At 42.4% G+C, this 14,505-nt stretch overlaps 1 protein-coding gene across 6 annotated transcripts in view; it reads right to left on the reverse strand.

Annotated features, from left to right (window-relative positions):
• RFX3 (regulatory factor X3) overlaps positions 1-14,505 on the reverse strand; it is a 224,251-nt gene that overhangs the window by 70,100 nt on the left and 139,646 nt on the right. For 5 of the 6 annotated variants that reach the window (XM_044286847.1, XM_044286829.1, XM_044286838.1 and 2 more), the window contains one exon: positions 12,917-13,041. In XM_044286847.1, coding sequence (XP_044142782.1) covers positions 12,917-13,033 — 117 coding nt within the window. In that variant the 5' untranslated portion in view covers positions 13,034-13,041. Of the gene's footprint in view, positions 1-1,358; positions 1,475-12,916; positions 13,042-14,505 lie in introns of those variants that run through there. The other variant, XM_044286856.1, reaches the window with a different exon arrangement.

Below are 14,505 nucleotides of genomic sequence, written 5' to 3' on the forward strand. Positions count from 1 at the left end.
ATCAGATTTAAATCCAACATCCTGTGGTTTCTTCAGAAATGACACCATCTAGTTAATATCTGTTGTTCACTTAGGGCAGATTTATTAATCCTATAGATGGTGTAAACTTAGACAGGGTATCTGTACACTTTTGTCTAACTTTACACACTCTATTGTTGGCTCAGTTCGAGACAGAATTTTACTTCTGAACTGTGGCGTACTATCAGACTATGCCTCTTTCCCAAAAAGCCACACCTTTTGTATGTTAAGCCCCCTTTTCAGGCTAGGCACAGATCATTTCTCTAAACCTAGATGCACTAAATTGCTCCACATTTTGGTGCAACTTAGTCTAAAATCTGGGTGCACTCATTACTGTAGTAAATGTCAGCCATTGTCCTATGCTTCTGACTGACGCAAAAATGACTAAAAACATTAAGGTTGTAAAAATTCCCATTGCATCAAATGCTTTAAAGGTATATACACAGCTCTACAGAGAGGTCCTGGCCTTTTGCTGAATGCAAATAGAGGATGATTAAACCTAGAGTGAGCATCAAATTCTTAAAATATTGTACCTCATATCAAACTTGACCTAGCTTAATCCTCTGAATCTAGTGTTGCGCCATGTATAATTCATAAGCATAATCTGCAAAACAACTGATGAAGAGCTCTTAGTCTAGACAGCAGCATGGAGGATGCAAATTCCTAGAACTACATGAATGTGTATGGTAATCTCTGAGCAAGAAAAACAGTGATGGTGTTGATGATAAACTCACACCTCAATATGTCCTTTATTTACACTTATGATGACTTTGAAGCTACATATACACTAAAGTTGCATCCACCATCATTGTTTTTACTGATCTATTATGAAATAGTTATCAGATATGATTTATTTTCTATCACTTCAAAATACACTGAAGTCAAAGGAATGACCGACAAAAAAAAATGTTGGTTGTTCTACAGTCCATGTCCAATAACCATTGTCTTTCAAGAGCCCCAAGCCATATACATTTTATGTCTTAACGAACTCGCTCCATATTATAATGATTCATTTTCTATCACATTACAACTCCAAATCTCTAGCTACCTCTGCATACCATAGCTAATTAAATATTGAAATTTTAGAGGCATGCATTGACCACTAGGGGGAGACTTGTGAAGACAGATTTATATTTAAAGAGGTTGTGTGATTTAAATAGTTTTTTTACAGCATATAGTCTGGACAGGAAGTGGTTACCTAGTTTCTGACTTTTCACATGTGGATGTGTCCCTCCCGGTAATACATGCTGGATGTGTGTGTTCAGGATGAGTTGTCTACCCCCTGCAAAATACTTTTCTTCCTATCTACAACCTGCCCTCCTTAGATGCTTTTCCCCTACCTGCTGTTTTCTCTAGCAGGGAGGGGGAGAGCAGAGAGCCATCAGAAACAGGAGCAGTTCTCTGACAAACGTATGTCAGGTTCCGAAGCCGGCTAGTTGAAGGACTTGCACACACTCTACAGATACAAAATAGTGGTACATTTTTTAATGAAGAATATTTATAAAGTTGCTTAATGTTGCTTTTAAGAAGAAAATGAACAATCAAAAAAATCTCAGTGCAAATGTGGCCATAAACTTTAAGGCAATATATTCTTTAAGTTTGTGGTAAAGGATGTATACGATGGAGAGTATGGGTTTAATTTTAAAAGACTAGATATTTGTAGCATTCATTTAGGTTTATATTTCTATAAGTAACTTACACACAAATATCAAATTTAAAACAGACACTTTGGGGCTACGATGCGCCTGATCTTCATGGCATATTCATATTCATTTTATATACATAGCTTGCAATGGGCAATATTTCTACTTTTTGACAGCCTTGTTTTTCCTGTGTGGCTTATACATTAGCATTGTGGACTATGTTTGTGCAATATACTGTAAATAGTGGTGCTAATAGTAAGAAGGGGAGTAACAATATCAATAAATACATCAAACAAATCCAGTATATAGCCAGTCAGTATCTGAAGGAATAGTTCAACATTACTAGTCAAACGGTTGGAAACTCAAATTAACCAACAGAAGTAGGAATGATTCGACAAGATAGAACAAGTCTCAGCTTGCATCTGGAATGTTGTCGAACTCCCCACGTATTCTTCTCATCATGTGAAATGTTTACCTAGTTTGTCAAGCGGATTACATATTTGTTGTGGAACAGAGATAACACTTTAACTACTTCTCGGGCATTCTAGTTGTGCGCAATGACCAAAACATGTTTTTTCTTGTCCTAAAGAGCACCTCTCCTGACATATCTGCTTTAGTAACTACTTGCATTCCCCATGCGATAACAATTCTTGGGCATCTTTTCGTATGACTGTGCCATGCCTCCATTATTTCTGCTAGACATTTATGGATTGCCAGCAGTTGACAAGAAAGGTCCAACTAGGTGTGTTCTTGTACCATCCAATCAGTGCTGCAGGTGGCAGATTGTGCAGGGACACACCTCCAGTTGGTAACACCCATACTGCAAGCTGCTGGCAATTTATTTATAAACTTCCAATAGAAATAATAGAGGAATGGCACAAGAATACTGTAGGTGCTCCAGAATTGGGATTACATGGGGAATGCAGGTAATTATTAAAGCAGACATGACAGGAGAGGCGACAGGTCCTCCTTTAGGCTAAATAACTTTCAGAGGAAACACAGTTATTACATACCTTTCTAAAAATAAAACTGCATTTGTAACCTATGCAAATAGGTTTGTCCTTATTTTTCTAGGTTTAATGTGTAACTGCCATTTTATTTTTATTTGTGTAATGTAAAGGGACAGTGATGCTGACCATTTTTGTAATATACTTTAATTACTGAAATCATACATTTCTATTAGAAAATAGCTGTAAAGTGGACCATTTTGATCATTAGCATCTGTCTTCTGTATACATAACTGTGGAAACTTGCTTGCCGCAGATATTGCTGCAGAGATTTCAGTTCCATTCATTTGAATGCGGTTTTCTTGGCAGCGGACACATGGAAGTCCCATTTAGGTGAATGGATTTTCACACGCAGAACATTTCTGCAACAAAATCTGCCTACTGCTCCAATAAAAGGTAATAACAGACACTTAGTAAGGCCAGCCATACAACTTGGAGGTCAGCCAAATGCCTGTTCAGTTATCAGCTACGACTCCCAATCTTCAGCTTGGCTAAACATGCATGTGTCCTAGTAGGGAGAAATCTGTTGCCTACGGCATACATATTAGGACATCGTCAGACATCATCCACAACTCCATCCTCCGTCAGGCAAAACTCAATCAGCCCTCAGACATCAGACAAAACTCCGTCCTCCGTCAGGCAAAACTCCATCAGACATCAGACAAAACTCCGTCCTCCATCACCCAAAACTCCATCAGACCTCAGACATCAGACAAAACTCCGTCCTCCGTCACCCAAAACTCCATCAGACCTCAGACATCAGACAAAACTCCGTCCTCCATCAGGCAAAACTCCATCAGACCTCAGACATCAGACAAAACTCCGTCCTCCATCAGGCAAAACTCCATCAGACCTCAGACATCAGACAAAACTCCGTCCTCCGTCACCCAAAACTCCATCAGACCTCAGACATCAGACAAAACTCCGTCCTCCGTCACCCAAAACTCCATCAGACCTCAGACATCAGACAAAACTCCGTCCTCCATCAGGCAAAACTCCATCAGACCTCAGACATCAGACAAAACTCCGTCCTCCATCAGGCAAAACTCCATCAGACCTCAGACATCAGACAAAACTCCGTCCTCCGTCACCCAAAACTCCATCAGACCTCAGACATCAGACAAAACTCCGTCCTCCGTCACCCAAAACTCCATCAGACCTCAGACATCAGACAAAACTCCGTCCTCCGTCACCCAAAACTCCATCAGACCTCAGACATCAGACAAAACTCCGTCCTCCATCAGGCAAAACTCCATCAGACCTCAGACATCAGACAAAACTCCGTCCTCCGTCACCCAAAACTCCATCAGACCTCAGACATCAGACAAAACTCCGTCCTCCGTCAGGCAAAACTCCATCAGACCTCAGACATCAGACAAAACTCCGTCCTCCATCAGGCAAAACTCCATTAGACCTCAGACATCAGCTAAAACTCTGTCCTCCCTCAGACATCAGCCAAAACTCCGTCCTCCCTAACTCAAAATACGCCCTACTACACACACTCTTCACCTGACGGAGCTGCTAGCTGCTGGAGAGGCAAAGGACCTGTGATGACGTCATGACCATGTGACGAGTCACGTGTGTGTGAGAGGGGTCAGATGTGCACAGTAGCTGGTAGAGTGTACAGAACAGTAGCCATCAAATAGAGCTCTGTACTAGAGATGTGTGTGTAACCTGCATGTAGCAGAGCTGTGTACTGTGTTACAGAGATGTATGTGTAACCTGCATGTAGCAGAGCTGTGTACTGTGTAGCAGATCTGTATGTGTAACCTGCAGGTAGCAGAGCTGTGTACTGTGTTACAGAGATGTACGTGTAACCTGCAGGTAGCAGAGCTGTGTACTGTGTAGCAGAGCTGTATGTGTAACCTGCATGTAGCAGAGCTGTGAACTGTGTAGCAGAGCTGTATGTGTAACCTGCATGTAGCAGAGCTGTGTACTGTGTTACAGGGATGTATGTGCAACCTGCAGGTAGAAGTGCTGTGTACTGTGTAGCAGAGATGTGTACTGTGTTACAGAGATGTGTGTGTAATCTGCATGTAGCAGAGCTGTGTACTGTGTATATAGAGCAGTGTGTGTAACAGCATGTAGCAGAGCTGTGTACTGTGTTACAGAGATGTGTGTGTAACCTGCATGTAGAAGTGCTGTGTACTGTGTAGCAGAGCTGTATGTGTAACCTGCATGTAGCAGAGCTGTGTACTGTGTTACAGGGATGTATGTGCAACCTGCAGGTTGCAGAGCTGTGTACTGTGTTACAGAGATGTGTGTGTAACCTGGGAACTATAAAAAAGTGTAAAAAAAACCCATAAATATTCAGATCACCCCCCTTTTCCCAAAATTAAAATAAAAGACACATCATGGGTTTCGCAATGTGTAACCCATGGTCACTTCATTTGCTACAAAAATGTAAATAAAAAGTGATCAAAAAGTCTTAAACACCCCAGAATGGTATCAGTAAAAAGTTTAGATTGCCCCGCAAAAAATGAGCCCCCATCCAGCTCCGTACACATAATTACAAAAAAGTTCTGGGGCTCAAAATATGGCAACAAAAAAAATCGGATATTTTAAATTTTTTATCACTATTAAAACGCAAGAAAAACTATACATATAAGGTATTGCCGGATTCGATCTGACCTGTAGAATAAAAGTAACCAGTCAGTTTTATCGCACATCGAATGTCGTAAATAAAAATCACGTAAAACTGTGGTGGAATTGCTTTTTTTTTTTCAACAGGAAGAATGGGCAGTTTTACCATCTGAGAAAATAAAGAGCCTCATCCACAACTACCACAAAAGACTTCAAGCTGTCATTGATGTTAAAGGGGGCAATACATGGTATTAATAACTGGGGTGTGTAAACTTCTGATCAGGGTCATTTGGGGAGTTTGTGTTGTGATTATGATTTATAAAGAGTAAACACCGTTGTTTGACATAAATGGCTTCAGCCGACCACTAACCATGAACGAGAGAGAAGTGTCCGTGGTATCATTCATATTCTCTGAACAATGGTTAAAGGGGTATTATCATCTTAATGATCACTGTTACATCTGTTAATGATTTGACAGTGATAATTTTTCTAAATACATTTTATTACCCAATTCCCATCCTTTTTTAGAAAATAAGTCCCCTCTTACCTGATGTTGTCTTTGGTCTCCCCTGGTCACGGCCACCTCTCCTGTCGAATCCAGCCGGGCCACGCTTGCGCAGAAGACAGAAAATTCTCTCCCGGCTGGGCCGCGCAATGTCCTGAACGCGCATGCAGCCGCTCATGCGCCATGATGACTTCTTCCTGGCCAGTATAGTACAGAGCCGCGAATGCACACGCCGACTCTGTACTATACAGGCCAGGAATAAGTTACCATGGCACATGTGCGGCGCCGTGCGCGTTCAGGACATTGTGCGGCCCGGCCGGGAGAGAATCTTCAGTCTTCTGCGCAAACGCGGCCCGGCCGGGAGAAGAATACAGGAAGTGAACGTCACGCTCAAGGAAGGTAAGTATGAAAAAGGGAAGATGAGAATACCCCTTTAAGAAATCATAAATTCTGCAAGGGTATGTAAACTTATCAGCGCTGCACAACTGTAAGTAGCTCTGTGATATAAATCTGTGGAATATGGGAAGCACAAGAGGATGTGCACCATAAATCCCATCTTTGTAAGGCCTCTTGCACATGGCCTCTGTGTGACTGTGGTCGTATTGTGGACCACATACTGCGGTTTCGCAATACACAGGGCACCAGCCGTGTGCATCCCGCATCCGTGATGTCGACCCATTCACTTGAACGGAACAGAAACACGAATCGGATCCCCACAGAAGCACTACAGAGTGCTTCCGTGGTGTTTCTGGCCATACCTCCGCACAGCAAAAAAGTAGAACATATTCACGGACCTATTCAAGTTGAATGGGTCTGGATCTGTCCCGGCCGCTGCACGCACGTTGCCCGTGCATTGGGGACTGCAAATTGCTGTCCCCAATGCACGGAATGGACCAACAACGTTCATGTGCAAGAGGCCTAACACTTGTGATCTGTGTGAAGCGGCATATATGCATTCATGTTGCATGTATTTATTAATTAGGGTTACCAATTCTGAGTAACTCGGAGTGGCAGGAGATTTACAGAATCAGATTTTTTTTTTTTGTCGTCATATTTTGACCCCTATAACTTTTGGGTAAATATGTATACAGAGCTGGATGGGGGCTCATTTTTTGCGGGGCAATCTGAACTTTTCACTGATACCATTCTGGGGTGTTTAAGACTTTTTGATCACTTTTTATTTACATTTTTGTAGCAAATGAAGCGACCAAAAACGGCGAATCGGACATTTGGACTCTTTTTTTTCTTCTGTTTTGCCGTTTGCCGTATGGGGAATATATTTTTATACAATGGGTGTTTTTACACATTGCGACACCCATGATGTGTATTTTTTTAGTTCTTTTATTTTCATTTTGGGAAAAGGGGGGTGATCTGAATTTTTATGTTTTATTTTACACTTTTTTATAGTTCCCAGGTTACACACACATCTCTGTTACACAGTAAAAAGCTCTGCTACATGCGGTTACACACACATCTCTGTAACACAGTACACAGCACTGCTACATGCAGGTTGCACATACATCCCTGTAACACAGTACACAGCCTGCTACATGCAGGTTACACATACAGCTCCGCTACACAGTACACAGCTCTGCTACATTCAGGTTACAAATACAGCTCTGCTACACAGTACACAGCACTGCTACATGCAGGTTACACATACAGCTCTGCTACATGCAGGTTACACATACAGCTCTGCTACATGCAGATTACACATACAGCTCTGCTACACAGTACACAGCTCTGCTACATGCAGGTTACACATACAGCACTGCTACACAGTACACAGCTCTGCTACATGCAGGTTACACATACAGCTCTGCTACACAGTACACAGCTCTGCTACATGCAGGTTACACATACAGATCTGCTACACAGTACACAGCTCTGCTACCTGCAGGTTACACATACATCTCTGTAACACAGTACACAGCTCTGCTACATGCAGGTTACACATACAGCTCTGCTACACAGTACACAGCACTGCTACATGCAGGTTACACATACAGCTCTGCTACACAGTACACAGCACTGCTACATGCAGGTTACACATACAGCACTGCTACACAGTACACAGCTCTGCTACATGCAGGTTACACATACAGCTCTGCTACACAGTACACAGCTCTGCTACATGCAGGTTACACATACAGATCTGCTACACAGTACACAGCTCTGCTACCTGCAGGTTACACATACAGATCTGCTACACAGTACACAGCTCTGCTACCTGCAGGTTACACATACATCTCTGTAACACAGTACACAGCTCTGCTACATGCAGGTTACACATACAGATCTACTACACAGTACACAGCTCTGCTACCTGCAGGTTACACATACAGATCTGCTACACAGTACACAGCTCTGCTACCTGCAGGTTACACATACAGATCTGCTACCTGCAGGTTACACATACATCTCTGTAACACAGTACACAGCTCTGCTACATGCAGGTTACACATACATCTCTGTAACACAGTACACAGCTCTGCTACCTGCAGGTTACACATACAGATCTGCTACCTGCAGGTTACACATACATCTCTGTAACACAGTACACAGCTCTGCTACATGCAGGTTACACATACATCTCTGTAACACAGTACACAGCTCTGCTACATGCAGGTTACACACACATCTCTAGTACAGAGCTCTATTTGATGGCTACTGTTCTGTACACTCTACCAGCTACTGTGCACATCTGACCCCTCTCACACACACGTGACTCGTCACATGGTCATGACGTCATCACAGGTCCTTTGCCTCTCCAGCAGCTAGCAGCTCCGTCAGGTGAAGAGTGTGTGTAGTAGGGCGTATTTTGAGTTAGGGAGGACGGAGTTTTGGCTGATGTCTGAGGGAGGACAGAGTTTTAGCTGATGTCTGAGGTCTAATGGAGTTTTGCCTGATGGAGGACGGAGTTTTGTCTGATGTCTGAGGTCTGATGGAGTTTTGCCTGACGGAGGACGGAGTTTTGTCTGATGTCTGAGGTCTGATGGAGTTTTGGGTGACGGAGGACGGAGTTTTGTCTGATGTCTGAGGTCTGATGGAGTTTTGCCTGATGGAGGACGGAGTTTTGTCTGATGTCTGAGGTCTGATGGAGTTTTGGGTGACGGAGGACGGAGTTTTGTCTGATGTCTGAGGTCTGATGGAGTTTTGGGTGACGGAGGACGGAGTTTTGTCTGATGTCTGAGGTCTGATGGAGTTTTGGGTGACGGAGGACGGAGTTTTGTCTGATGTCTGAGGTCTGATGGAGTTTTGCCTGATGGAGGACGGAGTTTTGTCTGATGTCTGAGGTCTGATGGAGTTTTGGGTGACGGAGGACGGAGTTTTGTCTGATGTCTGAGGTCTGATGGAGTTTTGGGTGATGAAGGATGGAGTTTTGTCTGATGTCTGAGGGCTGATTGAGTTTTGCCTGATGGAGGATGGAGTTGTGGATGATGTCTGACGATGTCCTAATATGTATGCCGTAGTTGCCAAGCTCCTCTTGCAGTGGCTTATCCTCCCGAGAACAAAAGGATTGGGCATGTTGAAATCTAACTGCCTTGTCCTTGCCGTCAGGGGAGAGTTGGGAGGTCCTTATACACATTCAATCGTTAAGTGGATGTGCTGAAATTCGCAGATTCGGGAGACATTTGTCCATCTTAATGGCTGAGTGCATTGCTGGTGTGGGCTGCGCAGAATTGCGTTAAAGGGATCTGCAGTAATACATATGTATTATTACAGACAAGAAGATCTAGTTATTATTTTCCTGCTGCCAGCGCTCAAAACTGCACTGAAATACACTGTATGGACTGCTGTGCTAACATAATGGAGTGGATGTGTGCGCATGCCAAGCAGTCCTGACAATGCTTTTCTGCACAGCATTGAGGGGAATGGCAGGCAGTATGAAAATAAAAAATGGTGATCTGGTCTCCTTATCTGCAGTACTACTCATGTATTGCCTCAGATAATAGTCCACAATTCTGGTGGCAGATTGCCTTTATAGCTGCACCTGAGTCCTCTCAATTACATTATCACAGCACAGCAGTCCTGACAATGTATTTCAGAGCAGCTTTGAGTGCTGTCAGTGGGGAAAGAAGAGCAGTAGGAAAATACAAAAAGATTGGTGATCTGGTCTCCTTATGTGCAGTACTACTCATGTATTGCCTCAGATAATAGTCCACAATTCTGGTGGCAGATTGCCTTTATAGCTGCACCTGAGTCCTCTCAATTACATTATCACAGCACAGCAGTCCTGACAATGTATTTCAGAGCAGCTTTGAGTGCTGTCAGTGGGGAAAGAAGAGCAGTAGGAAAATACAAAAAGATTGGTGATCTGGTCTCCTTATGTGCAGTACTACTCATGTATTGCCTCAGATAATAGTCCACAATTCTGGTGGCAGATTGCCTTTATAGCTGCACCTGAGTCCTCTCAATTACATTATCACAGCACAGCAGTCCTGACAATGTATTTCAGAGCAGCTTTGAGTGCTGTCAGTGGGGAAAGAGGAGCAGTAGGAAAATACAAAAAGATTGGTGATCTGGTCTCCTTATGTGCAGTACTACTCATGTATTACTGCAGATAACAGTCCAAATTCCTGGTGACAGATTCTCTTTAAAGGCTATATGCGGCGTCTTAGCCACATATTAATCATAGACTAAACTAATTTAAAATCTTTTATTTAATCATGAATTAAGCCTAATTACTATTATTATTACTATATGCAACTAAGCAGATTGTATGTCACTAAACATGTAGGCATGATTACTGATACAAGGATCACTTGATTATGAAATGGATTTTGAATGCACATTCCTAATATTTCAGTCACTTATCTTGAAGTATTTCATAGAGAAGGTCACTTCATAATTCAGTGGACTTGTAATGGAGATCTAAAAATATCCCCCATGTCGGTGATGGACGCTTACACTTCTGGATTAATTCAGCTTGACATGCTTTTTGTCTTGCTGCATTTCTGCAGTAAGGATTGCGCAGGCACAGTACAAGATTTCTCACATTTGAGCACGCTAATTATATTGTTCAACTCATTTTTAATGTATCATTGTTCGCTGGTAAGTTATGCTACATAATTACTCCAGCAGCGAGGAAGAACTAGCCCTAGCACTTTTCAAACATTACGGGAAAAAACACAAAAATAATGCTTTCATGCGAACTTAAGTGTAGGCGTTAAAATTAATAGTAATTATGCACATAATGTAAAACTATACAACAAATATGACAAGACTTCCTGTAGGGAAAATGATCTGAGATAAATAATGACTTGTTTGGGAAACCAATTACATTTTTAGAAATTAGATTTAATCAAATCATGTACAGAAAGGTGTTGTTTTTTTTTTTTTTTTGCAAACAGACGTCTGCTAATCCAGATAAATGTGCAGCTTTGACAGGGCATGAAAGTATCAACTCCAAATACTTGATATTATTCAGCTAGACAGCTTGATTAGTGTAAATATCTTGCATGGAAATGCAAATGGCGAGATCAGCAGAGCACTATACATAGACTGGATTATGTGGATACCCAATGGGTAACCTGGTTGTGACGATCATTTATGATACCATTCCATGAGCTTTTCCGGTCAAATTGAGCACAAAGGGGACAGCCTTATGCAAATGTACTAAAAATGGGTTTTTCTGTGAGGATTTGTGGGTGTTCTTGGGTGGTTAACACGTCCAGTAAATGGGGATTTATGCAGTGATTTTTCGAAAAGATCGGAATATATGATATTATATATAATATTGATCACAGTGTGACACTGGAAGGTTATTACTATGATAAGAACTATAAAAGAAGACCTTACTCATTACAAGAAAGATTGCTAGATGCGTCCTAATAAAACAGGAGAAGCTGAAATCTGATTGGTTGCTTTAACTAACACTATCAGTTCATGTCTGTACTAGTTGTCATATGTGAAGCCCAGTGTGGACAGGTTAAAGGTTTTTTCTGAGATATTTTAACTGTTGATTTTTCCTCTGGATAGATCATTAGTATCTGATCGGTGGGGGTCCAACACTTTGGACCACCGCCGATCAGATGTTTGAGAAGGCACCGGTGCTCCTGTGAGTGCCACGGCCTTCTCACAGCTCGCCAAGCACAGTGCCATCCATTGTATAGCAACTATGCTTGGTATCACAACTCAGCACCATTCACTTCAATGGGGCTGAGCTGCACCTAGGCCATCTGACCGATAAACGTGACATCACATTGTCTAGGCAAAGCTGCGAGAAGGCCACAATGCTACTGCAAACACCGGTACCTTTTCAAAAAGCTAATCAGCGGGGGCCCCAGGTGTCAGACCTCCACTGATCAGATCACATATCAGTTAAATATCTTGTAAAAAATTAGTTACAGAATTTGTATATAGATGATATATCCATTTGGTCCAAAGGTCCAGATTTCCCTAACCTCTTTCAAAAGCAGCCCCAGACCTGTCTATAGGTTGGAGCAATCTCAAAATTGTCATATCCAACCCTCTCCTTCAGTGGCATTCTGTTACATTCACTAACATAATGTAGATCTCATATACTAGTATTTCAGAAATCTTTCCGACATTCACCAGTGAGCACTTAAAGGGGTATTCCCATCACATACAATGGGATCATACCGCTAGCATATGCAGCCATTGTCTGATAGGTGCGGGCTCCACCTCTGGGACCCACACCTACAAGGAGAACGGAGCGGAGAGAGTGGTGGATCGAGGGATCTGTCCACCACCAAGCGCTGCTCCCATACAAGTGAATGGGAGCGCACTGCACACGCGCGGTCCCCTCTCCCATTCAATTCTATAGGGCAGACGGAAATAGCCAAGCCAGTGCTCGGCTATTTTCGGCGGCCCCATTGAAATGAATGGAGGGTGGCTGCGCATGCACAGTACGCCCTCCATTCATTTCCCAGCTCCATTCTTGTTGTAGGTGTGGGTCCCAGAGGTAGGACCTGCACCTATCAGACAATGGGGGCATATCAAAGCGATATTCCCCCATTGTATGTGATGGTAAAACCCCTTTAATGTCTACTTACTAAATATCTGGCTGATGAGAAATGATCTTTGTGCACACACTTAACTTTTAAAATTTGAAAGCAGACTTAGCATCACTCTCAGAAAAAAGGTGTAATAGTAGAGAGTTTAGTAGAAATAATCACTGAAATGAGACTGCTTACCTGCTGCTGCACTGGTACCTGTTGTACAACCTGGGTGGGCACTGCTGCTTGACCTGCCACAGATGTCTGTAATGTCACCGTCGAACCCGTGTCCGACACCGTTTCGGATGTCTGCATGGTAGTCTCTGCAAATAAATGGATATTAGCTTAAAATTTTATAATGCGAGTATGAGAACATAAAAATAAAAGTGGAGTCCTATGGGAGAAAAGCGCTTTACAAATGTTATTATTATTATTGTTAAGTATGCTCACATGCTTTTATCACAACTGTGCAGAGGGCCTACCTACAGTTGACAAAGAGATCATAAGGACTACCTCGCAAATATCAAGATACTGCAAGAAACGTCATTCAGAGATGAAAGCATCTATCCAATCTTTTCATCCACACATAGGACAGCAATAATCCAGATCGTATTATAAACCTCACAATAAAAGAACCACGATCTCAAGGAAAAAATAAAAATAAATCAGACCTGACATTTGCAATTCGCTGACCAATAAGTGTGGGTAGAGTGCGGACAGAGTGATCCTTTTGGCTGTGTAAAGGTAGCCATACACATTAGTTAATATTAAGTTTCTGGTTGAAGAACCATTAGCTGAATGATCATTTGGTGAATCATCATTTTGCAGGTGCAACCATACACATTTTTGTCTATACTGGCAACTACAGTCATTCAAAATGGTCATACTTGTTCAATCATACTTTGATCAACTATAGACTAATGTGTTTGGGTACCTTGAGACTCACAGTAACAGCGGTGAAATGAAAACATTTTATGGTCCATATTACGACCCGCAAAATATGGAACCCCAGTTTTTCTGAACCAAACTCTTCAGAAACTAGAGATAGGAGGCCTATGTCATAGAAACATATCAAAGGTTTTGATCGGTGGGGATCTGAGAGCTGAGACCATCACCGATCAAGGGGAGAGACGCAGGTACATATCATGCTCTCTCTCCTTGCTGCTGAGGACGGAATCAAGAAGGGCAGATAGACTTCTATGGAGGCAGTGTCCTGCAGCAAGAAGAGAGAGCAATATCGTATGCAAGCACTTCTCTTCACTTGTTCTAGAGATTATGGGGTCTCAGCACTCAGACCCCAACCGATCAAAGGTTTTTAGTGATGCTTTAAAAGTTGCCTTCTTCCTAAAATACTGTATCACCAATTCTAAAGCATCTCTGACATACCCTCAAGCCAAAGCTGAAAATATTCACTATGCAAGCCTCAAAATATTTCCTACACTGCCAAACTTATTATACAGCTCATAACGCCAACCTTATAAAAAGGAACAACTAAGGAACACACTAATCTGATCAACACTCCTCCATGTCCAGAAGCTACACAGGAGCAGACTATCATCGTCTGTTACATCTAACATCCATTTCCTCTGCAGAGCTCTGTTACTAGAAACTGGCCCATGAGTACCGTATCACTGATCACTACTTGGATATGGTAACACAGCACCGGGTTGAGTGGAGGAGCAGCCCACATCTAACATAAAATGATGCTCCCGGCAGTCAGGTAAGCAGAGTGCAATAACTGCACAAGGTAAAACCAGGAACTGCTTGCATAAATACCTTCAACATAC

The sequence above is a fragment of the Bufo gargarizans genome, chromosome 1 (assembly GCF_014858855.1).
Source record: "Bufo gargarizans isolate SCDJY-AF-19 chromosome 1, ASM1485885v1, whole genome shotgun sequence".
In the NCBI taxonomy this organism is placed as follows: domain Eukaryota; kingdom Metazoa; phylum Chordata; class Amphibia; order Anura; family Bufonidae; genus Bufo; species Bufo gargarizans.